Source organism: Diplodia corticola, assembly GCF_001883845.1.
Source record: "Diplodia corticola strain CBS 112549 chromosome Unknown scaffold7, whole genome shotgun sequence".
NCBI lineage: Eukaryota > Fungi > Ascomycota > Dothideomycetes > Botryosphaeriales > Botryosphaeriaceae > Diplodia > Diplodia corticola.
Window position 1 is genome coordinate 239,217 of NW_017971486.1, and position 25,825 is coordinate 265,041.

General features: G+C 57.7%; 9 protein-coding genes across 9 annotated transcripts; 3 read left to right on the forward strand and 6 right to left on the reverse strand.

Annotated features, from left to right (window-relative positions):
• Positions 1-187: 187 nt before the first annotated feature.
• On the reverse strand, positions 188-3,700 carry BKCO1_700077 (cytoskeleton assembly control protein; the record flags this gene model as incomplete). Its single annotated transcript, XM_020278737.1, has 7 exons — positions 188-274; positions 334-3,056; positions 3,112-3,272; positions 3,327-3,402; positions 3,456-3,473; positions 3,540-3,582; positions 3,665-3,700. 7 exons carry the CDS (start codon positions 3,698-3,700, stop codon positions 188-190), a joined length of 3,144 nt encoding a protein of 1,047 aa, XP_020133599.1.
• Positions 3,701-4,499: 799 nt separating this feature from the next.
• Positions 4,500-6,300, reverse strand: BKCO1_700078 (glycoside hydrolase family 5 protein; the record flags this gene model as incomplete). Its single annotated transcript, XM_020278738.1, has 2 exons — positions 4,500-5,965; positions 6,021-6,300. 2 exons carry the CDS (start codon positions 6,298-6,300, stop codon positions 4,500-4,502), a joined length of 1,746 nt encoding a protein of 581 aa, XP_020133602.1.
• Positions 6,301-8,723: 2,423 nt separating this feature from the next.
• BKCO1_700079 (rrm domain-containing protein) lies at positions 8,724-10,363 on the reverse strand (the record flags this gene model as incomplete). The annotated part of the gene is made up of 4 exons (XM_020278739.1): positions 8,724-9,008; positions 9,065-9,117; positions 9,155-9,810; positions 9,879-10,363. The coding sequence occupies 4 exons, from the start codon at positions 10,361-10,363 to the stop codon at positions 8,724-8,726; spliced, it is 1,479 nt and encodes a 492-aa protein (XP_020133603.1).
• A 931-nt stretch (positions 10,364-11,294) lies between these two features.
• On the forward strand, positions 11,295-11,764 carry BKCO1_700080 (protein transporter sec61 subunit gamma; the record flags this gene model as incomplete). Its single annotated transcript, XM_020278741.1, has 4 exons — positions 11,295-11,368; positions 11,447-11,457; positions 11,584-11,670; positions 11,724-11,764. The coding sequence occupies 4 exons, from the start codon at positions 11,295-11,297 to the stop codon at positions 11,762-11,764; spliced, it is 213 nt and encodes a 70-aa protein (XP_020133673.1).
• A 378-nt stretch (positions 11,765-12,142) lies between these two features.
• On the reverse strand, positions 12,143-14,506 carry BKCO1_700081 (wd repeat protein; the record flags this gene model as incomplete). The annotated part of the gene is made up of 6 exons (XM_020278742.1): positions 12,143-12,357; positions 12,413-13,181; positions 13,241-13,606; positions 13,665-14,017; positions 14,073-14,261; positions 14,323-14,506. The coding sequence occupies 6 exons, from the start codon at positions 14,504-14,506 to the stop codon at positions 12,143-12,145; spliced, it is 2,076 nt and encodes a 691-aa protein (XP_020133672.1).
• A 658-nt stretch (positions 14,507-15,164) lies between these two features.
• On the reverse strand, positions 15,165-16,620 carry BKCO1_700082 (cellobiohydrolase; the record flags this gene model as incomplete). Its single annotated transcript, XM_020278743.1, has 2 exons — positions 15,165-15,857; positions 15,919-16,620. 2 exons carry the CDS (start codon positions 16,618-16,620, stop codon positions 15,165-15,167), a joined length of 1,395 nt encoding a protein of 464 aa, XP_020133671.1.
• A 3,039-nt stretch (positions 16,621-19,659) lies between these two features.
• BKCO1_700083 (enhancer of ag-4 protein 2-like) lies at positions 19,660-21,900 on the forward strand (the record flags this gene model as incomplete). The annotated part of the gene is made up of 1 exon (XM_020278744.1): positions 19,660-21,900. One exon carries the CDS (start codon positions 19,660-19,662, stop codon positions 21,898-21,900), a length of 2,241 nt encoding a protein of 746 aa, XP_020133670.1.
• Positions 21,901-22,662: 762 nt separating this feature from the next.
• BKCO1_700084 (mfs maltose permease) lies at positions 22,663-24,390 on the reverse strand (the record flags this gene model as incomplete). Its single annotated transcript, XM_020278745.1, has 1 exon — positions 22,663-24,390. The coding sequence occupies one exon, from the start codon at positions 24,388-24,390 to the stop codon at positions 22,663-22,665; it is 1,728 nt and encodes a 575-aa protein (XP_020133604.1).
• A 204-nt stretch (positions 24,391-24,594) lies between these two features.
• Positions 24,595-25,762, forward strand: BKCO1_700085 (rna binding protein; the record flags this gene model as incomplete). The annotated part of the gene is made up of 2 exons (XM_020278746.1): positions 24,595-25,436; positions 25,489-25,762. The coding sequence occupies 2 exons, from the start codon at positions 24,595-24,597 to the stop codon at positions 25,760-25,762; spliced, it is 1,116 nt and encodes a 371-aa protein (XP_020133669.1).
• Positions 25,763-25,825: the final 63 nt, after the last annotated feature.

Sequence of the window (25,825 nt, forward strand, 5' to 3'; positions counted from 1 at the left end):
CACAATGCATCTCATGAACCTGTGCCGTCCAGCTCCCCTACCTTCTTCGATAACACAGCCAAGGAAAATTAAGAGCCGACAGGGGCTTAGGATATCTCACAAGGGTCGAGACGTGCCAGATGCGATCGCAAACGATGAAGAAAAAGGACGCCGTCTGGCATGTCGTATGGGCAGATGTAACCCGTGTCTATTCCTCCTGGTAAGACAGCTTACGCATCTCACCGAGACGGAATCTGGCCGCCGAGAGCGCATTTTCGAGCTGCAGAATCTCAACCTGCACATTGTTAGTAGGGAGGAACAAGGGAAAAGGGGGGCTTGAGGATATCCACGTACCTGCTGCTCCATCTCCCTGACCTTGAACTCGTGGCCCGAAAGCTTGGTGTAGTCCACGGCTTCATCTCCTTCGCGGTTGCGCTCGTTGATGATGTCCTGAACCTGCCGCACAAGCGCACGGCATGCCATGGTGACTGCCTTACTGGCAGACTCCAAGCGGTCTTGCGTCTTCGACATGAAGCTAGCCTTGACGCGTGACGCTGCCACAAGCTGCGCCGTCGATGCTGCCACGTTGTTGGATGCAACAATCAATTGCTCAGGGTTGTTGCGTCCGGCAATGACACCATCCGCTGTCTCAATGAGCACGTTTGTCGAGTTGGCCACCGCCTTGGCAGCCGAGATGAGGCCTTCGGTCCAGCGGTTGTTCTTCTTGTAGAAAGCCGTCCGGGAGGAAGTGCCCTTGCCCTCACGCACAATTTCCTGCTGCGACTCGGTGGCCGCCTTGATCAGTCGGGCGATGGCGTTGGTAACCTCGATGGCAGCGCCGAGGATCGCGTCATGAATCCTGAGCTCGTACGTCGAGTACGAGTCGCGCGATCTGTCCTTGAGCTTGCTAAGACGTTCCGTGGCAGCGAGAATGGCATTTGCCGCGTTGGCCATCTCGCGGTCGACGAGATCACCCAGGTCACCCCCGTTTGCGGAGATCTTGTTCTTCGGGGCGAAGGCATCTGCGAGCTTCGAGAGCTTCTGCAGGTTCAGCTGGACCTCACTGTTGCAGTTAAGGACCACGTCCGTCTTCTGCAGATCCTCCATACCCTCCAGACGGAAAGATTGCAGCGAGCGGAAGAAGCCGACCGTTGATTCAGCAGAGTGGCGTGCAGCAGCAAGGAGCTGGTCGCCCTTCTTATCGTCCGACGCAAACCTCGTGAGACCCTTGGTGTTGCTCAGTACATCGGCAATTGAGCTAGAGAAAATGTTGACGGTGCGAATGATCTCGGCGTGCGTGCTGTTCGGGCCGTCCGCGATGAAGTTGTTGAAGGCTGTCGAGAACTCCATGGCGCAGGATGCCGCCTTTTCTATCTGAGACAGGACATAAGGACCAGAAGCACTCTGGTTACCCGCTTGCATCGAAGAGTCGAGTTCGTACAAGGCATCATCGACGCGCTGCACTCCACTCTGCAAGACGGAGTCTATTATCTCGCTGATCTTCCTGAGGTTGTCGAGAATGACCGTGTCGAAGACTTCGTCGCTGGCAGTGTTCGACACTTGCTGGTTCATCTTAAGCTCGTTGAGCTCCAGTAGCGTTTGATCCATTCCTGCCTTGAAGATCTCAAGCTCATCTTCCTTCTCACGCAGTTGGCGCTCAAGCTCAGAATCACCCTCGCGGAACCTCAACTGCACGTCCTCAAGTTGGCGGTTCTTGTTGCGCAGTGCCTCCTCAAGATCCGCGATTTCGCGGTTGTGTCTTGAAAGCATTGCTGAGAGCTCAGAGCCCTTGTTGCGGTCTGATTGGTCGGCTCTGTCCAGGGCCAGGCGCAACTCACGCTGCAGTTTCTCGACCTCGTCCTTGTGGCCGCCAGTCGTCCTGTCTTTGTCGTGGAGAGCGCGGTCACGTTCGCGGATCATATCGGCCAGCTCGAGGTTCTTGGTCTTGAGCTCGCGCTGGAGTTTCTCGCGCTGATCAATGGCCTCCTGGGCCGAGGCAGCCTTGAGCTGCACCGCCTTGAACTTCTGAAGGAGCTCCAAGTGCTCATGACGCAGCTGGGAGTAAAGCTTGGCAAGGGCCTCGTACTTGCTACGCCACGTGTTGAGCTGCTCCTGCAGTGCGCGGATCTGGTCGTCCTTTGACTGAGACTGCTGGGCAAAGTTGCCCTGAATGGAGTTAAGCTCCCCCTCCAGGGCCTTTACCCGGGCGTCGTACTGCTGCAGCAAAAGCTGGTCCTGCTGGTACTGGTTGCGAGCAGCAAGGTTCTCTCTCTCCAGCTCGGCCATGTGCCCCTGAGTTTGCTGAGCGAACTGATCACGCGCTAGCTGCTCTTGAGCCATTCGCGCTTGCTCCGCTGCCAGTCTTTGCTGCTCTTCAAACTGTTGCTGGGCACGCATTTGATCTTCCTGCTGACGGCGCTGGGCCTCTTCCCACTGCTGGGCCAACCTTCTCTGCTCGGCCTCATATTCCTCCTGCTGCCTCTTCTGCTCGTTCTTCCAGAATTCATTGATGGGCTCGGGGTCGACGGAGGCAGCGCGCTTCGGGGTATCCTCGTTCTTAGGTCTAGCGGGCAAGGCGGGACGATCCTCGTCTTCTGACAGAAGATTGGGCGGGTCCTGAGGAAGCTTGGGTACGGTGATCAAGCTGGTGAGGTATCTGAGATTGGAGCACTCATAGTAAAATTTGACGAGGCGGTAGTGCTGAGCGTCATAACGGCCACGCAGAGGAGCGAGGGCCTCGTCATCGCCAAGGGTGGTGTGCATAGCGCGCAGCATGCTGGTGATAAACTTGTAGATGCCGTAGCTCTCCTGCACAAGCGGCACAAGGGCGGATATGCGGCACTCATTGTTGGAGCCGTTGCGGAAGTGAGAGAAGATGAGCTTTTGGAAGGAGTCAATCTGGTCCTGCAGGGTCATTAAATCGGAGATGGTCTCGTAACCCTCGTTGGGGTCGTTGATGGACTTCAAGCTGATGTACTCCTCATACTCAAAGGTGCCGTTGAACTCAGGGTGCTGCCTGTGGAAGGCCAGCTTGGCCATGAGGTAGTAGACATATTCGGAAATCAGCGGGGCGTATCCTGCAGGACGGACAAGGTCAGTACAGGGGATGGCCGGGCGGGGTAGGGCTGGTACCTCTGATGCCCTCGCCGCCGGAAACGCCACGTTGAAGGCTCTCGAGGAAGCCAATGTGCGTCTGTGCCTGCTTGAGTACTACGGGGTGGCCCTCCTGGAGCACCTTGTGTATGGTAATGAGGGCCTTGAACGTCTGAACCTCGTCGGCCAGGATGGGTTGCCTATGATTTACGTCAAGCCCGCCTTTGTCGCGCAGTTCCCGGGGAGTAACGCACACTTTCATGCCTGCCCAAAACGAGTCGGAGTTCTTGTGGTCCCATGTGTAGACAATGGCGGCGCGGACGTGCTTTCCTGGCGGTGCGTGAGTGGAGGCCCGGAGAGCCGGAAGGGCGGAGGGTGCTTACGCTTCGGCGCAGTCTCGTCTGTGGGGGGCTGCGGTTAGTCAAGAGGCGGCGGGGGGGATTGGGGCAGCTGCGGGAGCAACGCACCTATACTGGTAGCTTTGCGGATGTTGATGGCAAGCTCCGACTCCTATCCGGCAGTCAGTGGGATGCGCAAGCGGGATCGCTGGCGGCGCGGGCGGGAAAACGGATCGCATGTGCACGGCACGCACCTGCTTGCCCATGTCGACATTGCGTGAGCCGTACATGGTGACGGCGGGTGCCTGGCGCTTCCGGGCTCAGGCGCGGTGGGGAGACGGGGGATGGGCTGCTGGCGGTTGCGGGGCGGCGCACGGCGGCGGGGGACGATGCGCGCAGTCAAGATCGCTCGAGCTTCGCGGGAGCAGAATGGGGCAGTTGTCGGGGGTTGGGGGGGTCGGTGGGAGAAGTATGTCGAGTAATTGCGATTGCCAGGCTGGCGCTGCAGCACGGTGAAGCTCCGTTGTCAGTGGGAGAGGAGGCGGCGGCGATCGCGCCAAGGTACGGCGGACTGTAGCGGGCTGTGCGTCAGCGCCTTCCGCCGCCCGCCAGCTGCCCAATCCCTACGCCAACCCAACCTTCCTTGCGCGCTTTCGTGGACGGTGACGTTGCCCGTGCTGCGCTGCTGCAGGGCCTCGTTCGTCTGCCCGCCTGCCATTCGTCCCCTACCGCCTGCCTTGACTGACGACCCTTTGCTGGCACCGTTCGCCGCCGCTTCGCTGTCAACATTCAGGAAGCTTCCTTACGCAGACGGACCCCCGCAGACGTCACCGAACGCCAGCCTCCGTCTCCTCCATTGCGCAATGCCGTCGCTGCCCTGTCGGGCGCCTACTTGCGCCGCTCCGCCGTCTCTGCCCAGGCGTCGACCCGCCCCGGTGTCAATGCGCCCGTCCTTGCCGGTCAAATCACGTTTTCATTTCTTCTAAATTTGTCCGAGGCTTGCGTGCACAAAACTTCATTTTTGCAGAGCTATATACAAGAAATCCCAAAGCGTCGCGTCTCCGTGCATTCGTCTCTCGTCGCTCACTTTCAAACAGTGAGCGTGTAGTTGACCGCATTGCCAGGCACGCGGGGGTAGAACTCGAGCGTGAAGGTGGTCGTCTTGCCGGCACTCACGACCGCCTTGACCGCGCTGCTCGTGAGGATGATGTTGGACGCGTCCCAGTTCCACTGGCCGCTGTACGTCATGTGCGCCGCCTCCAGCGGGCCCAGGTATTGCGTCCACTCGTCGACTAGGAACGTGCCGTCCGCCGTCAGGGCCTTGACCGTTGCCGGCTTGTTCAGGCCCTTCCAGGTGATGGGGATGGAGAAGGCGGATCCAGTGTCGGCTGCCGCCGCCGTGGTGGTGTTGGTGCTGATGGTCGGCACGTCCCACTGCACGATCTGGACCTCGATGTCGGCGCCGGCCGAGAAGGACAGCGTCAGGTTCGCCTTGATGCCGGGCGCCGCGTCCTCGGACACGTGCTGTGCAAGGAAAGACTGGGTGAAGCTGATGCTGGTTCCGTTGACCGAGTAGTCAGTGCCCTCGGCGAGCGGGTTGCCGCCGAGGCTGACGCTGGAAAGCGTGTTGCCGTTGAAGAGGAAGGGCAGGCTCTGCGCCGCCACGGGCGTGCCCACCTGGTGCCAGATGTACGCCGAAGTGAACTGGCTCGTGGCTTGTCCGTCCTCAGTGCTGTCGGGCAGCGAGTTGGCCACGCCCTTGACTGCGTTCATGTAGATGTCAATGGCGCTCTGGTCGCGCCAGGAGTGAGCGGTGCGGTCGAGGAAGTCGAATCCGTTGTCCCAGAGCATGGTAGACGTGTTGTACTTGTTCGCCATCTGGAGGATGAAGTCGAAGTACTTCCAGCGTGCTGCAGACTCGGTCGCCACCGGAGAGGCGGCCCATTCGCCAATGACCAGCGGAACATCAGTGAAGTTGTTGCGGATGTTGGCAATGTCGGCCTCGAGCGTGGCCTTGTCGTCGTCGGAGCCCCACCTGGTCTTGCCCCAGGCGCTGAAGATGAAGTCATAAGGAGAGTAGTAGTGGTACTGGATGGCCCAGGGGTTGGTGTAGTTTGCGCTCGGCGGCTCGAAGTAAGTGCTAGTCTTGATGCTGTCCTCGGCAAGACCCGGCAGGGTAACGACACGCTGAGGATTGAATCCGCCAGCATCGTTGATGGCCTGGAGCATGATGTTGTTCAACTTGTTCAACTCGGCGCCGTGCTCGGCCGTGTCACCCGGAGGCTCGTTGATGGGCTCAAAGCCGACAAGCTCGGACTTACAAGCCAGCTTGGTTCCAATCTGGTACCAGAGCCTATAGAACTTCTCCTCGATGAGCGTGTAGTTGGCTCCGCTCGCTGATACGTCAGCCCAAATCCAGCTGTCGTGATGCACATTCACGATAGTAGAGAAGCCCCTGGAGACCACCATGTCCACGACCTCATCGACGCGGTCCAGCCACGCAGGATCAACAGTCCAGTCAGGCGACTCGGAAGTGAAGTGGTAGGCCCAGGTGACTGAGAAAAGGTTAGCCATACGAGCAGGCTCCTCTGATAGTGGGTTGACACTTACTAGGAAGGCGGATGCCCTTGAAGCCGGCAGCCTTGATATCATCAAAGGTATCCTCGGTGACAGGAGCATTGCCCCAGTCGCCCTCGTCCTCGACAGCGTCCAGGGTGTTGCCCAAGTTCCAGCCCGGGTTGAGAGCATCGACGAACTGCTGCGCAGTAATGGAGTTGAATGTGCCATTGCACGTGGCAGCAGACACGGACGACTGGGCCGCGGCAAGAGGCAAAGCAGCAGCCGAGCGTGCCAGCTGCGCGAGACCGGCAGCGTAAACGAAGGACTTCATGGTGAAGGTGGCAGCCAAAAAAGAACGAATGAACAGGGCTGATCAGGGAGAGAGTGCGGCGGCGGCAGGTGAGGTTATATCCAAAAGCCGGCACGGCCAACGGCTGCCCTGGAAGCCGCCGGACCGCACATCCCAGAAAGCGAAGCAGCAGAGCGCCCCCTTCAATCTGCATGGTTAAGCATAATGGTGGAGTGTCCAATGCCGTCGCTCTCCTCGTTGCGAAGCGAAGGGTCCGTGTCCAGTTGAAACGCCCCCGCTTGAAACAGAGGCCAAGTCATGCACCACCGGGCGCCGTGCTCTTGTACAACACGAGCTGTCGGTTACGGCATCTCCCTGTTCGCTGCGGTGCCGAAGAAAGTAAGCAACTTGACAGCCACTCGACCTATCACATCGCCCCACCCCTGTTTAAAGCCCCGTTACCTTCGCGCTAGCCTCCGGACGTAAAGCCCCTCTGTACAAGTTAAAATAAATGAACTCGGCCGCGGCAAGTCAACACCCAGGAACCGACGGTCCGCCGTCCGCATTGGCGAGCCTTGCCTTGGTCCCTTCTTCTCTCCTTCTACAACGCCTCTGCCGCACGCACTATGCAGATGTTGATTCCGGTCCCAAGCTACCCTCCAGCGGTGCAGAGACGCTCGCGACAATGCACCATCGCCCGCTGCGGTTATTCCGCCAATTGTCCGCCGCTGCCGATCGTCGGCAGCCATTGTCACAGCCAAGCAGCCCCCTGAAACAGCGGGGTTAAATTCCTCGAAAGCACCATCCCACCGGGCCGGCCTGATGTCACTGTCCGGCTTTATCCGCTACATTTTGCAATATCGCCACAGCTCAGCCTTGTGGTTCTCTTCTCTGTTTCTAGAACCACTCCTGACCATTCTTCATAGGTAGCTGAACCAGGCATCCGGGTCATGTCAATGAGGACGACGCCCAAGCCCGACAAATGTCCAGAATGCGGCAAAGCCAGGATCACCAACAACCGCCAAATCGTATGGGTAAATAGGTGCTGATGGCGATTGCTGGACATACAAAGGTTGCTACGCCAAGCGCCGAGGTAATTGCTCTCGTCCAACGATCCTAATACCCAAGCGGAGCCAAGAAAAGTCACGCTACTCCGAAGTCTACCGTATGTCCCAAGTGCCGCTTGACGAAGAACCTGAGATAATCCGTTGGATTGGGTGTGGAGCAAGAACGATGTTCGATGGTCATACCGCCGCTGCCACAAGAAAAATTCAGGAACTCTACAAATGTCCGTCCAAACTTCTACGATTCTGTCGAGCGTGAAGACGAAGCCGAAGCCAAATCCGAAGACGAATAAAAAGACCCAAAACCGTAGATTCTCCAACAAACTAAAAAAATTGAAAGTAGTATAATCAAGTCTAATGGATAGTGCACTGTATTTGAGGAATGCTCAATTTATCTTTCTCTTTCATGTCATCATGCTTGACGTAGATTTCCATACCATCGTTTCAGCCCTACTCTCGTCTTATCACAGTAGCTCGTTGCTTTATTCTTGCTTATAGCGCCTTATGATAGCAAGGATTTGCTTACGTAGCTCACGGCATATCAAAGGGACACAGATGGAAAAAAAAATGAATGAACTACTTACTACCTCGTGCAATGTCTACAACCTCATCGCGACACGAGCGCGATTCCTTCTCCCGTGGCAGTATTTGTCCCTGATAGATTACAATGACACAATCTCATTTGAGTATTCCATCACTTGAGCCATGTGGACAAGAACGAGGCAACAGCTGCTGAACCATGAGCACCGGAGAGAAGATGGTAAGAAAAGGCGGCAACAAATCTTCAAGCACTCGGAACGTCACCAACACCTTATGATGAAAACTGCTCCATACAGCCAACAGTGCAACCCAAAGAGTCTTGTTTTGCGTTTGCCAGTACCACATCTCCGCCAAGCCATTCAACGAACCCAAAAAGAAGAGAGATGATTTTACCAATGCCCCATTAAATTAGTTTACAAAGAGCCTGTCCAGGCGAGACCAGATGGCGAGAAACTGACGAGGAAGCAGGAGAAAAATAACCCCAAGGCCACTGAGCCGCTGACGGAAGGAAAGCATGAGATGTGAAAAAGAAAGAAACATGGTGAAAGAGGAAGAGCAAGAGGAAACGAGAGAGGAACGAGAAAGAGAAAGAGAGATGCAGACAACAATTGAGAAAGAGATTCGCTGTCCTACCCGTCCTAATCACATACTGTTTTCCCCCAACCCTGAACGCCGTTTAATCGGGATTTTTGCTTTGGTCTGGACGAGGTACTTGCACAAGTCGGAACTTCCAACCCGCCATGCGTGCTCAATTCGTCCAACAAATGTCAATAAAATGCCGAAAGGAACTTCTGCGGTGTCGCTGAAGCGCGAACCTTGAAACATCCGCTCAGGATGTCGTCGTGATCACCCGAGCGCCTTTTACTCGGGGCGCGGCCGCTTCGCACCATGGGGATTCCAGTTGCCGTCGCCGCCACCACCACCACTTTGTTGGTTTCCGAAAAAGGCAGGGTTGAAATGCGGTTGTGCGCCACCGCCGAAGCCGCCTGTGAGAACGATGGATCTGTTAACAATACTGTAGTCTAACACGGAGCTTGTGTCTGAACCGAAGCCGAAACCAGGACGGCAGTGTAATGCTTGATTTTGTGCTGGAGGAGAGGGATGAGAGTCGAGAAGTGATTGTGAAGGAGAATATTGCCGAGGTTTCTGTTGGCACCCACGAGCCGCCACGTTCTTTTGCGGCGGCCGTTGCGTGTCCATACCTCGCTGACGATTGTGATATCGGGCGTTGTGATTGGGTTGGTGTTGCCGATTTCTGTGATGGCGGTCGTCCCGGCTCAAGGCATACTCACCTTGCATGCCACCCATACCCATGTTCATGTTTCCTCCCATGCCGCCCATCATGCCTGGATTCATTCCCATGGCCCCCATGCCACCCATCGGGCCCATGCCACCCATCATGCCCGCGTTCATACCACCATTCATGCCACCTCTTCCACGGCCTCCCATACCGCCCCGCATCCCACCCATCATACCGCCGCCACCGCCACCACCACCACGACCAAAATTGTTGAAGCCCATATTGTTCATGCCTCCCATTGGCCCACCACCGAATCCTCCCATAGGGCCGCCACCGAACCCACCACCGGGTCCCATGTTACCGCCGCCCATCGGGCCATTGAAGCCGCCACGGTTGTTGTAGCCCATACTATTCATACCACCACGACTGTTGAAGCCGCCGCGACCACCACGGAACCCACCTCCGCTATTGAAGTTGGTGTTCATACCGGAACCGCCGCCAAAGCTTCCTGAGGAGGAGCGATTGTCGTTTCGGTTTCCGTCCTTGCGGTTGGGGACGTCCTTGGGCAGAGTCCGGTAAGGGTTGACGTGGGGAGCGTGGTAGGAGGCCGAATGCTTCTTTGCATATTGCTGGCCTTGGCCGAAGGATTCTATTGTATGCTTAAGCGCAGTGGCGGCCTGCGGCGATGCCATTTCAACAAAGCATTGGCTGCACGACAAAAGTTAGTTTGTTTGGGATGCGCGCTTGTGCAGGACCATGGCCAATGAGCAACCTACCCTTTGCTCTTGCCATTGACTTTATGCTCGTTGAAGGTCACGTCGACCAGCTCGTCCTCGCATCCGCTCTGGTTGGTCCAGCCTCGGATGTCGTCTTCGTTAGTCCACCAGTGAAGATCGCTGATGAGCAGGGCAGTGGTCGCGTTCGCATCGACGGGCCGGTCGTCGGCGCCTTCCTTACGCTTGACGCCCTGCTGAACGGGGGCTTGCTTCGGGGGCTGCAATTGATTATGGGACGAGCCACCAGTGCTCGAGATTTGTTGGCGCTCATCAGCATTGGCACTACGGGCATCTTCCTGCTTGACAGAGTTATCGCGACTCTCTTGCTTCATCGCGCCATTGGACTGGGCATTGTCGGATTGCTGAGAGGCGTCAGGCAGGGTCCCCCTGTGGGCCTCTTGTTTGACATCACTGTTATTGTTGAAGGAGTCCTGGGGGGCGTCGTCGCCGTAGATGTCGATGTCGAAGTTATCGTCGTCAGCCATGATGAAATTAGAGAGATCTTGTAGATATTATTCTGCCTCGAACGGAAGAGAGTCTGCAACGGTTGGGGATTGATCAGCAGGGTAAGATACAGAGGCGTCAACACGAGCCCCGCCGATAGCTGCCAAGCAAGGAAAGACATGAAGCAAGCAATGCGCAGACAGGAGAGGTAGTGATACATGCAGAGTGAAGTCGGCGGTCATACGTACACTTCCCTCTTGCTCAGCAGAAACAGATCGAAAACGGCGCTCTCAAAGGTGTGTATGTGTGTGTGAGACAGTTCTTGAGCGTCCTTTCGCCTCGGGAGCAGGCGCAGGCGCGAAAACAGGAGGTGTGTGAAGTGCAGACAGGCGTGGAGCGTCACTTGGACCGGTACAGGATGAGAGAGCCCCTAGAATCCCTGGAAAGACAGAACCACGATATGCTCTTCCACTCAACGACGACAACAGGACGACCGCGCGTATCGCAGCTAGCAGAAGTCCTCCTCCAACTGCTTCCCTCTCGCCAGGCGGTCGCAAGTCGTGAGGCAAAGACGGGGCGCGGGCGCAAGCGCGTAGACTGATGGCTGCGGAAGCTGCAGAAGCGGGGGGCGGTGCTGCTGCACCGGAAGTCAGCGGTGGCGGCGCGACAGAGTGAATGGGTGGATGCGTACCAGGGCGTGCGGGAGGTGATGGAGAAGGAGTGAGGAAGCACGGGCGCGGGATCTGAGGTCGAGGTGAGTGAGGCTCCTGCTCGCGGGCGGAGGTCGCGCGGCTTGGCACGCCAATCAATCGCCCGGCCTGACCAGGATGCCGGGGTGCGAGCGACAATCTGGCCTCCCGCGCCAGCAGCCCCAGACCTAAAGACACGTCCCTGCTCGCCTGTCCTCTCCAACCCGCTTCTTCACTACTCTTCGCCCTCGCAACCAGCTTTCTCTGCCGCCCTCTCGCCGCCATGTCTGACCAGATCAAAGACTTCGCCGACGTCCCCAAGGACTTCATCAAGGACGGCACCCAATTCATCAACAGGTGAGCTCCCCGTCGCCGCCGCCACCCCAGCTGCTCAACTGCCCGTCTCCATGCATGTGCTAACAATCCACACCGTAGATGCACCAAGCGTACGTCTCCTCTTTCTGCCCGCCTGCCGTGCGTAACGCGGCTCCGACGCCGTGTATGACGGCCGGCTCGCCAACCCCCCGACCGTCCGCAGCAGCGTCTCCGCATGAATTCTAACACTGCCCCAGCCGACAAGCGCGAGTTTATCAAGATTTCCCAAGCCGTCGGTGTGGGCTTCGTCGTCATGGGCGCCATTGGCTACATTGTCAAGCTAGGTACGTTGCGCACCAATTTTGACCTCCTCCAACTTGCGCCAACGCCGCGACAGTACACATCCCCGTCAACAACATCCTGGTTGGCGGCTCGTAGTTGCAACGAGCGCTGCGAGGGGCCATGCGCCGGTCAGGTAGCTTCTTCCGGAGAATGCGTGCACCAGGCGCACCATCGAGAAGGGAGACGACGTGATACCAAATCGCCAAATTGAAGAGCGACTTCTGTACAAATTTAATGCGCCAAAGGTGGCACGAAAGGCGGAGTTCGGATACCATCAAAATCGAATCATTTCCAGGCTGTGCATTCCTAGCCTCTCGAAACGAATGAATCCTACCTTCGCCGCCCAAAGTTGCCTTGATATATGCCGACGCCGCTCATGACCGGTTTCCCTCCAACTCGACCCAAGTTACTTCTTAATATGTACAGCAAAATCCAACAGCCATATTATCAGAGCCGCCACATATGCTCGCCAACTCAATCGTCGTCGATCCTTCTAGCCCTCATTCTCCTCGAGAAATAGCTCGCTCTTCTGCTACCATCGGTGCCTCCGTACAGCTCCGGATCATGCGCCAGCTGGGCGTTGACGCGTTGGCCCATGGCTGGATCCCCTTCGTCGTCTTCCATACCGTCATTCCATGTGTGCACAGTGCACGTGCCAAGAGATGTCCCCCAACCGTTCCAAGACGTTGCTGTATTGCACCATTAGCCACAGGGGGAGATGTAAAACCAGGGTCATGTACTTACCCGCGATGACAGGCGCATTAGGATGCCAGCTTGCATCACGCACACATGTCTGCCAGGTCCCACCGTTGCGGCCGATGAAGTCGTACGTCTCGGCCAGAAGATCGGCATCGCGGGGGCGCGAGTTCCGGGTCGCCTTGAGCACATCGACCTTTCCGGCAAGCGTCGCGTCCAGGTTCCATACGTAGACAGATCCATCGTAACTTCCCGAGTAGACATATCTCGAGTCGGTGCTGCCAGGCGGAGAAAAGTGGCAGCGAATGAGCGTCTTGAGGACCGAGTGGCCGCGGAACGTGACGAGCGATCGGTCGTGCGGATGGGGCCGGTAGTCGGTCTCGTCGTAGGAGTTGGTGCGATACTCGAAGCCGGTCGTGAACTGGTTGACGTCGATCTTGTCGGCCTCGCGGGCGCTCATCATGTTGCGCAGGTCCCACAGCTTCGCCGTCTGATCCTTGCCGTTGCTGAGCACGTAGCGGCCGTCGCCCTTGCTGTCGACGTAAGTCAAGCCCTCGGTGTGGCCGAGGAACACGCCCGCCTCGCGGCCGTCGCCCATGCTGCGGCGATCCCACACCTTCAGCGTCGTGTCGTCGGAGCCCGAGTACAGGATGTGTGGCGAGTTTGGATCACCATAGCACACGGCATTCACGTCATCATCGTGGCCGGGGATCCGCAGGATCGACTGTCCACGCTCGATATCGTAGACGTATACCGAGCGGTCGCCGGTTCCTGCCACTATTTCGCGTCCGTCACCGGAGAAGCGGAGGGACCAGATCTGCGCGAATGCTCAGCAAAACGATACAGCACTTGGGAAGAGAGGAGAGCGGCACATACACCAAAGTAAGGATATGAATGGAAGCCTCGCCTTCCGCGCGTCCCGGTATTGGAGAAATCCAAAAGGTGCGGCTCTGAACTATCACCGGGATCTGTGGGAGCAAGGCAGACTATACTACGAATGGAACTGTAGGCAAGGAACTTGTTGTCCGGACTCAAAGAGGCATCGGTGATGGTCCATTGGCCATAGGGATACTCGACGGTCTTGTAATACTTCCATTTGTATGGATTGGACGTGTCGTACATGCGGACCTTGAAGTCCTGGGCACACGAGAAGAAGAAGTTGCCGTCATTGGAGAACTGGCCCGAGTAGCAACGCGCATCGTAATGAATGATGGTGTCGGCCTTGGAAGACGGAATGAGGCTCTTGCGGGCGGGCGTCAGCACGGTGTGCGAAACGAGATGGAGAGAAAGTGAAGCAAACCTGGGAGATGAGATTACTGCTCAGCCGGTGGCGACCGACGCAGTCCAGGCCCAGTTCCCTCCGCATCAAGCGGTAAGCCAGCTTCTTCCTGCGGAGATACGAGTCTTCTGGGCGATCGTTTGCGCCAAAGGTGCCCGAAGCCATGAGCTTCCGGCCCGCGTCGCTGGGCACCTTTTCGAACGCCTTGCGACCTTTGCCCCGCCGGCGGCGAGCGCCGACGACGCCATAGCCCGTGTTGTCGGTCTCGCTGTCGTCGTCGTCGTCCAGGGCGGCGCGCCGGCCGGAGGCGTGATCGGCGAAGATTCGACGAAGGCCAGCATGGCCCAGCAGCTGCATTATCTGATCGCGAGTGACTGCGACGAGGTCAGCATGTCGACGGTGGTCGCGTGGGGGGCGCGATGGAAGTACTATAGACGGAACGGCCGTGGGGCCCGTCGAGGTCGACGTCGTCGTCTTCAATTTCGTCGTCGTCGTCTTCGTCGTCGTCGTCGTCGTCGTCGTCGTCGTCGTCGTTGGCTTCGAGGTCTTCATTGTCGTCGGCCGGAGCGGCTATGGTGGTGAAGCTGAGCGAAACGTTACTCAGGCTCTCCTCGGCATCTGCGGTGCTCAGTGGTCAGCCACTCGGCAAGCATGGGCGGAGTGGCGACAGGGCCTGTACCATGGAAGTCGCCATCGTCGAACTCGTCCTCGATCAGAGACTCGGCGTCTTCGCCCGACTCGGCAGGCACGTAGTCCATGTCATCGTCGTCGTCATCCGCCAGCAGCAGCAAGTTGCGGGGGCGGTCGACGGGGTGCGGGCTGGCGCTGCTGCGACCGTGGGCAGCGCGTGGGGTGTCGCTCATGGTCGGGATGGGCGCAGGAGGACGGACTATCTACAGCGACAGCGAAGGGACGGGAACAGGTCAAGCCATGAGGATCGCGGCAACAGAGGCGTGGATTTCAGAGGTAGCAGATGGGTGACGACGGCAATGCACCGCGCCAATCGATCGGCGATAGCTGTCTTAATCCCGGCCCGCAATCGCTCGCCCGCTCGCGCCGTACCTAGGTAATCCGCTTCGTCCGGCGCCGCTCATCAGCGTCTTCGCGCCGCTGTGCCGCCGGCTGGCCGCGGGGCCGGCGCTTTGGTGCTGGCCGGGCTGCGGGGACCGAGCTCGCGCTCCCAACGCAGGGTGCCAGGCGAGGCGAGGCTGCAGCTACCTATCGCCAGTCACGCAGTCGTGCTTCGGCCCCGACCAATCAAGCGCTCGCCATTTCTCGTTAATCACGTCTTCGCCATCGCATCTTCACACACGGCCACTTCAGGTCACCAAAAACCAGGATGCGGACAACAGATTGCCTATTCTAAAAACACCTCACTAGCCCTGAAACTTTCCAGCCCAGCTTCGCGAAAAACACACAAGAAGTGAAAGGTATGTGGCCATCAAAAATGGTGTACAAGAGAAGAGAAGATTTTGCGTGAAACCCCCTTCTATCCGCATTCTATGCCCCGTGGGTATTGATCTAAGCAGTCGAGCTGAAGGTGGAGCCAATGTCACCGTAGCGAATGTTGGAGTAGATGACGGTCGAGTCGGGCGAGTTGGCCTCGACGTCGGCGGGCACACCGGTGTCGGTGCCGCAAGGGCCGCGCTTGATGCCGGGCTTGGTCGCGTCGGCGTCGACGGGGTAGGTCGAGTCGAGCCAGAGAGCGTTGGCCGCGTGGTCGTCCCAGATGCTCATGACGAGGACCATGCCGCGCTCGAAAGACTCGCCCATGCGCGCAATGCCGCCCTTGGTCTTGAAGTCGTTCTGGTCGCCGAAGAGCGTCTTCTGAGCATCGCAGAACTCGTCCGAGATGGAGTTGAACGTGGCCAGCGTGTCGAAGTCGGCGAACGAGTTCTCGACGACGGTGCCGCCCTGGACGTACTTGCGGCGGATCTCAACGAGGTCGCCCGACGACGTGTTGTCCGAGGTGATGAACTGCGTGATGACGGTGAACTTGGCAGTGGTGTCGATGGTGCTGCCGTTGGAGCCGTAGAAGGTCTCGTTGCCCATGCGGTAAGGGTTGTAGTCACAGCCGTCCTTGTCGCAGACACCGCCGTAGCGGTTGTCGCCGTCACCGCAGTCGGTGCCGTTGCAACGAACCTGGCCGACGATGTCGGCGTTGCAGACGTGGGGGGTGAAGGCAGTGGCCTGCGAGTTGGCCTCCCAGATGTCCTTGGATCGAATGTCAGCATGAGCCTCCGGGAAAGGAGCGCAGAGGGGATGACCGGCTTACCATCTCGTTGCAGCAGGAGCCGTACTGGCCGGTGCCGGCGTTGACGTCGGACTCGGACTTGGTCCAGTTGAGAATGTTGGCCTCGCCGTTGATGAACTTGACATCGTGGGGGCACTGCGTGTCGCAGTAGCCAGTGCCGTACTTGGCGCCGGCCTTGTTGTTCTCGTACTTGGACATGCCACCGTCCTGGTCCATCTCGGAGAAGTACAGGGCACCGTTCAGGCCGCAGGGGAGGCTGGAGACGTCGACGTCGAAAGTGAACTCCTGGTTCTTCAGCTTGAAGAGCTCGTAGGCATCCTCCGAGTCGGGGGCGAGCAGGTAAACACGGCCGCCGATGTTCTTCTGCGAGCCCTGGGTGACGAACTTCATGGAAAGAGCGTTGCCGTCAGTCGAAATGCCGTAAGTGCCTTCGTAGTCGGCGCCGTCGAGGGCGCAGCCGGTAGCGCAAGCCTCCGGGGACGAGCAGACATCGGTGTTCCATTCCTGGCCGGTGTAGCAGTTGGTGTAGCCCTCGGTGGTGTGCAGCCAGCGCCAGTTGGCATCGAGCACGATGGCAGTGGACTGATCGGTGCAGCCACCATCGGTGGTGCACTTCTGAGTCGTCAGGCTCGGGTGGGTCTCGGCATTCTGCGTGCCGACCTGCTGGGCACGAGTGGCTGCGAGGAGCAAAGAGAGCGAAGAAAGAACGGAAGTCTGATGCATGATGGGCTAGTGAGCGAATGTTGTCCGGCAACTGGTGAGCAAACATCTGGGGAGGCGCCTCGCGCCGTCTTATACTCTCTCGAGCGCACACATGGGCACGCTCATCTCCGTTTCTGACCACGGTATATTGGGGCTGAATGCGGCAGTCTGTGAGTATCCACCCAACACTTCATGCATGCACGACATTCCCGCCGGCGTTTCCCTCCCAGCTGCTCCGGCCGTGTGGATCTCAACGACGGCGAGGCGGTGGCCGGGGTGGCGGACCGGAAGAATCAGACCCAGTCCTGTGATTTCCGGGTTGTTGTCCCTGAGGCTCAAGGCGGCACCATGTCAGGTAGGATTCTTGGCTCGACTGACGTCGAAGGACGCAGGGCCGTGGGCGGTCCAATGGCACCTGACCTGGACGCTTGTTTAGGCTAGTTTGTTTTGCTGTCCGGATCCGGGGCCGTTGTTCCAGCGGTGTCCGTTTCATGAGCCAAGCGAGGTGGAGAGTCTGGGGAACACGCCACCACACCGCAGCCAGGCCCAATTGGAGAATGGCATTGCCGCGGCAGGCTCCAGATCGCCTGCTTGGCAAGGAGGCGTTTCTGGGCCGCATGCTGTAGGGCGGTTAGTCGTGGGAAACGTGCAGGCAATCTATCTGAGATCTACAGTGCTGCGAGCTAAACGTGAGTACAGACTGCAGCCGCCTCGCTCCGGTCCCGATGCGGAAAAGGAGCGGTATCCCACGATGCGGCGGGCTGTTGTATACTGTGTATGTAGTATGCAGGTACAGCCGTCATGCGTTTCCGACTGGATGCTTCCTGGTTTCCTAGGTCCACAGTAGAGCTAACATGTTCGGTGCACAGCAGGTGATGGCGGTTTACGGCACACAGTTTTGCCGTGGTCGAGATTGAAGGGACATAGCGCAGAATGCCACTTGATTCAGCCGTGTCGGAGCCATGTATTTGTCCGTCAGGGGCGCCGCCGTCTGCGAAACGCGGAGGCTGCAGAGGGCGTTGTGAAGTGGCGGCTAAGCTCGAGTCATCAAACGCCCGGCCTCGGCGGCAACGCTTCACAAAGCTTGCTGAAGCCCCTTCATCATGGTGTGGATATAACTAGGACTTTGTGCCCTAGCTGATCCGCCACCCCGAGCCTTGACCCCCCGCACAGCTCCGGAAAAACAGTGTTTTGTTTGCCACGCACGGAGCGGAACCATCGGCCACGCCTTTCGCCTTCCCGTCTGACCGCTCATTGACACCAAGCAAAGTCGAAGAAGTGCATGCATTTCAGTGCAGTTGTGCCTTCGCATTGACTTTACTCTCTGCCAACCGCTTTCTCGATGAAATTCTCCGGCCTCAGGGGCAAAAAGGGCATGCTCACCAGCTGACTGGTAGTCGGCAGAAGAGCAAAAAGATGTTGACGAGGGTGGGACTCGAACCCACGAGGATTGCTCCACTAGTAAATCCTTTTCTAGTATCCCTGTGAGGGGGAATACCTGAAACTAGCGCCATAACCACTCGGCCACCTCGCCCATTGGACAGTTGTAGCTGCCTTTGTTGAATAAGCCAATATTGCTAGCCTTTATATACTACATACCTTTTCTCCATGGTTAAAATCTACGCAAAGGAGATTGAATCTCTGTGCACGGCTTCTGTCTCTCCCCACATTTTAAGCAGCTCCGAGATATGTCCGGACCGAACCCTTGCCCTGAAAGCCTTAGTACGGTCAGACTATTATCATATTGTAGTTGCAATACTAAGTGGTGGCTTATCACCGCAGAGGATCGGTGGTGCATAGTCGGATTAGGGTAATGAGTGAAGGCGTAAGCATCGCCCGGACACCTGGAAGGACAAGTTTTATAGAAGCCCAGGCGTGTTTCGCTACATAGACCATCATACTCTAGCGGAAGTCGTGTGATCTTGCCGCAGATAAACGCCCTGTCGCTGCTTATAGCCTGATATCACTGTGGTGATCCACAAGTAATCAAGAGTGGACGAGTCATTCCCCTTCATACGTAGGTGGATTCGATGTGTGGAGTCCGGTGATTGACGTGATATTCTTGTAGAGTGTCAGAGTGCGTGTCGGAGATTGGTCAACTTCAACGCGGGGTTCTCTCAATCAGTCATGCCGCTCTCCAGTGTCAAAACTGCCTGCCTCTTTGGAGGTAAATCCAGTTCCATCATCCCGCACGACTCAGATACTTAAGATTCAGGACCCTCGGAACTGATGATATGTAGTAGTCATAAGAGAATAGAAGTAGCTATTCGCTGTTGTACCCTACTTCTTCATTAGGCCACAAAAATACTCCGAACCACACAAAGCACGGAACACTTTCGCATATGAGAATTGCCTTGCTCACGGCGACCCATGTTTCCTTGCATATATACTTCACTACAGTGATGCGCTGTTTGGGTGCTCTCCATCCCGACTTCCCCGCACTACGCCATTGTTTCACAAACCTCTCGTCACAAGTGTTCTTTTCCCAGATATCAAGAGCAAGGCTGCTCGCTCCAGGCAGAAGTCATGCAAGCAACCGTAAGCGGCAGCTCTGCAACCAATCCGAAAATTGTATCCTGTACACCACCATCCAGATTCGCTTTCGAGTGGCTGTTGACCAGGCTGCACCGTCCGCCTCGTAGGCTTCCATCGTGGCACTAATGAGTACGAAGAGCGTACAAGTTGCGTAACAAAGCGGGGAAACGACTGTGGCTGCGTGACGAGGGACATACTTATTGAGTGGAGAGCTGCTCTGTCGTGACCGAGATCATACACTTCCATCCATCGTATGTCTTACACCTGCTCGCAACCCATCAGCATTTCTGGATTGCGCCGCGCCTTCCACTTCACGAGAAAGTAAAGATGGCAGAGGCTACCTCTGCCGGTATCCACCATCATCCACCGCCGGCCGACTTCCCAGGTAGTACCATCCGTCATGAAGATCGACCGCAATCGTCGTACGTACATGCCTGATCGCTCAATAAACGCAGCTCGACCACTGATGCCCAAGTGGAAAGTCCATACACCAGTGCGCCAGTATGGCTCTCATTCGGCTCCTCGATGCAACTCTATCTCATCCCACGAACCTTGATTCCTCGGTCGATTCTCCTCAACCAACGTTACTGGTACAGCCAGGACCTCTCCCAATCTGCAACCCGCTTGGTCCACATACAAGATGTCGATGCCGATGTCGCTCATACCTTTGTGCATTACCTCCACACGGGGAAGTACCAGACACTCGACTCGCACGCTTTTGGCGAACCGCCCGAGGGCTCCATCGTTGAAAGGAGGAGAGAACACCGCCGCGCCTTGCTCTCCTATGTTGCTGCAACGACCCACGAGTTGGGTGGGCTGCGTAGACTTGCACGTGAGCGGGCGGACGCTTTGAAATGGATGGTGCCGGCGTGGATCATGCTGCAAGATGTGGAGATGGCGTACCAAAACTCGCAAGTGCGGGACGACTGGCTCGATGGCCACGTGAAGGGAATTCTTCAGAAATACACGGCCGTCGAGAGGCGAGGCGCGGGTAAAGAGTTGGTCCCGGGTCTGAAGAGCACCTTCGCTCGCTCCCTACTCGATGCCGCTTTTGACGTGCTCGTTGATGGGAATGCTTTGAAGATGCCAACGGCACCAGATGCTGTGAGTGACGAGAACATGAGTTCGGGGCTGAGTTTTGATGCCGATGTCATCGAGTTGGACCATGAGTGCGGATACGGACACAGCTCAACCGACGAGATGTATGAACCTCAGTCCCCGGATGCAGCGACAGTTTCGATCCCCGATTCAGAACAGGCAACCGTGCTGGAGCAGCCGAGCCGTCCATCCAGTCCTGGAACCATTGAGCCTAACCCTACAGTGAAGACCTCACCTTCAATCCCTCTCAAGCCTCGCCGCCTTCCTGACAGGGGAGCTGGCGTAATGGATGCGGAGCATGAATGGATAAGTCTACCGCCACTGCCACCGCCACCACCGGTACCGAAGACTCCTGGGGCACGAGCAGCGCACAAGCTTGAAGGAGGAAAGGATGACAAGTCTTCGGAACGGACCGCCACACCGCGTCCTGGGGTTTTTCGAACAGCTCCTCGGCCGCTAGATGAGCCAGTGTGTCGACTAACAATGCCGCCGCCCGAAACTCGTTCGTTGGGCATGTGGGGAGCGATCGGTCATCCAGAATTGGTTATGTGTCCTCCAAAAGGACACAAGCCTGGCAGCCAAGCACCCCCTTTGGAGAAGAGCAAGTGCAAGAAGAAGAAAACAGCCAAGCGCGCACGAGCTGCCGGCTTACCATACACCGATGGCTGGTTTCCCACTCCGCCAGGCCCTCAACTCTCCCACCCCGAGCCGCCCTTCCTGGACCCATTCCCGAAAGCGCAGATGGGTTTCCCCGCCACAAATCCTGATTATATCCCTCCTCCTCCTCCTGGAGTAGCGGACCTGTTCGTGCCTGCCATGCCACGTCAACCGCCTCTTTTCCCGCCGAGCACGCAGACGACGACAGCCACGCCTCCGCTTATAGCACCTCCTCCGCCCCCAGCGCCGCCGACCGCCATCGGGCCCCCTCATCTAGGGCCCTTCGCCCAGTACCACATGCCCCCGCCACCACAACCCCCTCAACCCCCTCAAGCCCACAACAACAACAACAAAAATAACCACAAAACCCCAAACCCCCCTCCCCCTCCCCCTCCCCCTCCCCCTCCGAACCGGTTCGGAACCACGCTGCCGCCAGCGCCGCCCGCCCCACCACCACCTCCCATCCCATTCCCTCCATTCATGCTAACACCACCACCACCGCCGCCGCCGCCACCACCACCTCCACCACCGGCCGACGCGACCATCAACGCAGACAACGAGTGCACCCTAGGCCTCGACATCGGCCCAGGACTGCCGATTCCGCCATACGATCCCGCCGACGCTTCGCCCGTCGTTGTGCCGTCATCGACTGCGGGGAGCGAGACGGCGGCGGGCAGCGGAGATGGATCGGATGAAGAAGAAGAGGAAGAAGAAGAAGATGATGATGACAATGGGGATGGTATCGTACGCGGCGGTGGCGGCGGCGGCGTGACGTGCGCGCTCATGTCGGAGCATCTGGCGGGGAGGGGGTGGCGCCGGTGCGGGCAGTGTAAGGCGTTGGTTATGTTGGCGACGCAGGTGGCTAGGGGGCAGCGGCGGGGGCGGCAGCAGGTGGGGGAGGTGGGGGAGGAGGGGGACGAGGACAAGGAGGATGACGGAGAGGGGAGTGGGAGCGGTGGTGAGGACGACTTGGGCTGTCCCAGTGAATCTGTGATGAGCGAGGGTGTTTAGGCTTGAATCTTTTTCTCGACTCTCCTTTTTTCTCCCTTTTTCTTTTTGGTTGGGTCGGTGGGGGAGCGAATTTCTTACTCTCTTTCTCTCTCTTTCTCTCTCTCCTCATGTTATTGACTGATAGGAGAGATTACGGCCGCTTTTCCTTTTTGTCGCTTTGCTTCTGAACGGAGGAGATGAAAAAGATGTTAAAGGTGCCCTTTCGCTCTTTTTCGGTACTCGCTCTTCTTGTTGTCTCCCAAATTGTCATCCCGGGCATAGGTAATTGAGCTCTCTTTACAAATATTTAAGTAATAAACCAAACACTTCGTGAGCCGAACATGGATTGAAGAGTTTGACACACTTGCCGTCAGAGCCGGAATGTCATGACCGCACATCGTTATGGACGCTACCGCTGGTGGTTTGCTGGCGGATCTGGTCCATTGAGCCTGACATTGCCTTCGCCCGCGCTCTGTTATGGGAGCTCACCAGCATGATCCCGTTATCTTTTGTGTCGTGCTCGATCAGCCATTACTATTCCCTCGCTTCTTCCTTTCTTGAGAGTGGAGCAGACCGTAGTTGAGGTCATAAGAGCGGACGTGGTTTCTGTCAAGCAAAGTGAATACATAAAGCGAGAGCCACATTTATCGCGCCCCTGAATCAAAAAAAAAGAGCAGTCTTGCTTGGTAAGACCAACGCCTAATTCGCCCGAATTGCGCCCCGCCCAGCATGCGGAATTTTCCAAGCCGAAAATGCGTATCAGAACCATTTCCCAATAAACCCCTATCCTATCCACGTGCCACCCGTGACGTTGCCGGCCCTCGCAAACCTTTCCCTCAACCCTTCCAGCTTCAGCTTCTGAACCCTCTCTTGCAAGCTGTTATGCTCGGTCTCCCATTCTCCTGGACCAGCCGCATTTTGCTTGCCACCCCACCAACTCGACCTCTTCGCCTCTCTCTGTGCCTTCTCTTCGCGGGCCATTACCCCAGCCATCTTCTCCAGATTCCCCACCGCGATCTCTAAGCACTGTGCACACCTCTCCTTCTCTCCCGCGTTGAGGTTGTTGTCCTGAGAGACTCCGGATTCTGCATCGGCAATTGCATCCCGCGTCCAGGAAAGCCCCTTATCGCGCGATGATGAACTGGTCGCGAAGAGGATCTCACCAATGTACGTCTTCAAAGCAGCATCATCACAGATAGTCCCAGGCGTACGTGAGAGAGGTTCGTCGCCGGTCGGAGGCGGCGGAGGGTAGGATGGTGGCATGATGATCGAGCGTAGGGTGCCAACTACTCCCGAACTAGCCGGCCTAGAAAGCGAAGCGGATGAATCGGTGCCTCGAGACAGGGGTGCGTTATGCCGAGCACGTAACACAGACAGGAAGATGGGGAGGGCCTTGTTGACCTCCTGCTGACGAGCATAGTGAGTAGCGAGAGCCGTGGCGGCGCGGGTGATGTTTGGAGAGACACCAGCAGCACCAGGGCTGTCGCGAATGATGCCAGTAGTAGTGTCAACCACGTCTGAAGCGTCTTCAACGGCAGCAGTGGCAATGTCGAACGACCATTTGTACATCTCGGCGGCGCTCGAAGGCAAATCGTGCGTGTCGAGCCATTCAGCGTAGGCAAGGGCGGCATCAAGCCTCTGAGATGTCGAGAAACCCTTGGTGGTGATGACCTTCATGTAGAAAGTTTCCGGCCCCGCGAAGGCGGGTACGCAGTTTTCCTCTAACGGGGCCTCGTGGGCATACGGAGGGCAAGGCCGGGGATTCGGGTTAGAAGGTCCAATAACCACTTCGGGCGGGAAGCTAATGCGGCGTGTGGTGTCCTTGACCCAACCTTCCAGATGCTCGGCGGCCTTGGCGCAGCCCATCAAAACTTCATGATAGCCGCGTCGCCACGCTTCGCTTTTGGCAGAGACATCCAGACCTGCTTTTCCTACACCCGGGACCAGCAGGCCGCCCTCATCCTGGTCCTTGGTCCCGGCTCCATCAATGCTAGGGTCCTCCAGGCGGTCCAGCACATCCTTGTACATGCTGCCAGTGCTCGCCCAATCCGTCATTCCCGAAGGCCAGAATTCCGGGTCCTCCTGGGCGCGCGCGCTGCGATAATTCATCCGGCTGATGGCGCTCCATTCGCGCGGGCTGGGGGTCTGGCGCTCAAGAAGCTCGTTCTGCACACCAAAGGCGGCGATGAAAAGAAGACCGGCCGAGGTCCACAAGAAGGCGGTCCATTTCCCGGCCAGCCACACCTGTTCCTTGATGTACTTCTTGCGTTCGGTGGTCAGAAGGCGCGCAATCTGCCATTGGCCGATGGGCTGGCGACGGCGCAGCGATGCATTGGCGACGGACGGAGGATGTAGGAAGGGCAGCTGCGGGCGCGGCCCCACAGAGCGCGCGAGGATGAGGAGTTGCGAGTTGTGGGTGAAGGGGCGCGAGGCGGGCGACTGGAGCGAAAGGCTGGGCGGGCGCAAGGGTCGGCGAGGCGCTCTGCGGAGCGCGAGGCGGGAGGCCTGCATTGCGGTCGAACGAAGCTCAATGGCGTAAGGAAGCAGAAGCGGCGTCGTGGTGGCCAAGCCCGAATTTGCGGAGACGCCTCGGCTGGGCGGTGAGATGGATTCTGCCGGCCCAATCCCCACACCGCTCTGGAAATTTCCCAGCCATTATGCGCCCGCCCGTCGCAATTCTTCGCCTCAACCCCAAAATCTCCCCCAGTCGCAATCATGTCAAAATCCGAGAAGAGCAGCAAGAAGTCCAAGAAGGAGAAGCCCGAGGGCGCTGTCGCCGCCGACGCCGCCGCCGCCGTCGTCGCCGCTGTCGACGACGGCGAAAAGAAGCGCTGGAAAGTGGAGCGGAAGGAGAAGAAGGAGCGGAAGAAACAGGAAAAGAAGGAGAAGAAGGAGAAGAAAGCCAGCAAGGAAAAAAAAGAGCCCAAGGAGAACAAGTACAAGAAGGGCAAGCAGGAGAGGCTGGAGAAGAGAGAGGCGCGGGAGAGAGCCAAGCTGGGCGCGGCCAGAAACCAGCTCCCCAAAGTTGAAGCGGACCACGCACCCACAAGTGTGCCCACGCCCAGCAAGCCCGCCGACGAACCCAAGCCCGAGAAGTCGAAGAAGAGGAAGCATGAAGAGACTTCTGACGAGCCTGCCGAGGGCGATGTGCAACAAGCATCCAAGAAGGAAAAAAAGCAGAAGAAGGCCAAAACCTCCAGCGAGCCCGCCGAGTCCACCGAGTCCGCCGAGTCCACCGAGTCCGCCGAGTCCGCCGAGTCCGCCGAGTCCGACGCCCAACCGGTCCCTGAAGGCGACGACAAGTCTGCGACACGCTTCATCGTCTTCATCGGCAACCTGCCATACACCGCCACAAAAGAATCCGTCGCCAAACACTTCGCCAAGCTGTCGCCCACCTCCATCCGCGCCCCCATGACCAATGACAACAAGAAGAGCAAAGGATTCGCTTTCCTCGAGTTTGACCGCTACGACCACATGAAGTCATGTCTCAAGCTGTACCACCATTCCAGCTTCGATGACGGCAAGAGCGCCGCAAGGAAGATCAATGTCGAGCTGACGTGAGTAACAATGTCCTGCAGCAAGACCAACATTGACTGACGTTGTGTCCAGTGTCGGTGGTGGTGGTGCCAAGTCCGAAGCCCGCAAAGAAAAGTTGAAGAACAAAAACGAGAGGCTCAACGAGCAGCGCAAACGACGCGCCGAGACCGAGGCTAAGGAGAAGGTGCGCGCAGACAAGAAAGCCAAACGTGGACCGGGCAAGGGTGCCAATGCTCAGCCCGTGGGTGACCAGGGGCCGCCGCAGTACGACGGTGCCAACGATGAGGCCGCCTCTGCTGATAACGGCGGCATCCATCCTGCGCGCCTGGCCATGATGCGTAGATAGGAGACAAGTTCGAGGATTTTCCGATCCAATGGTCGAAGCTGCATGTAGAGCCATGATGAAGCC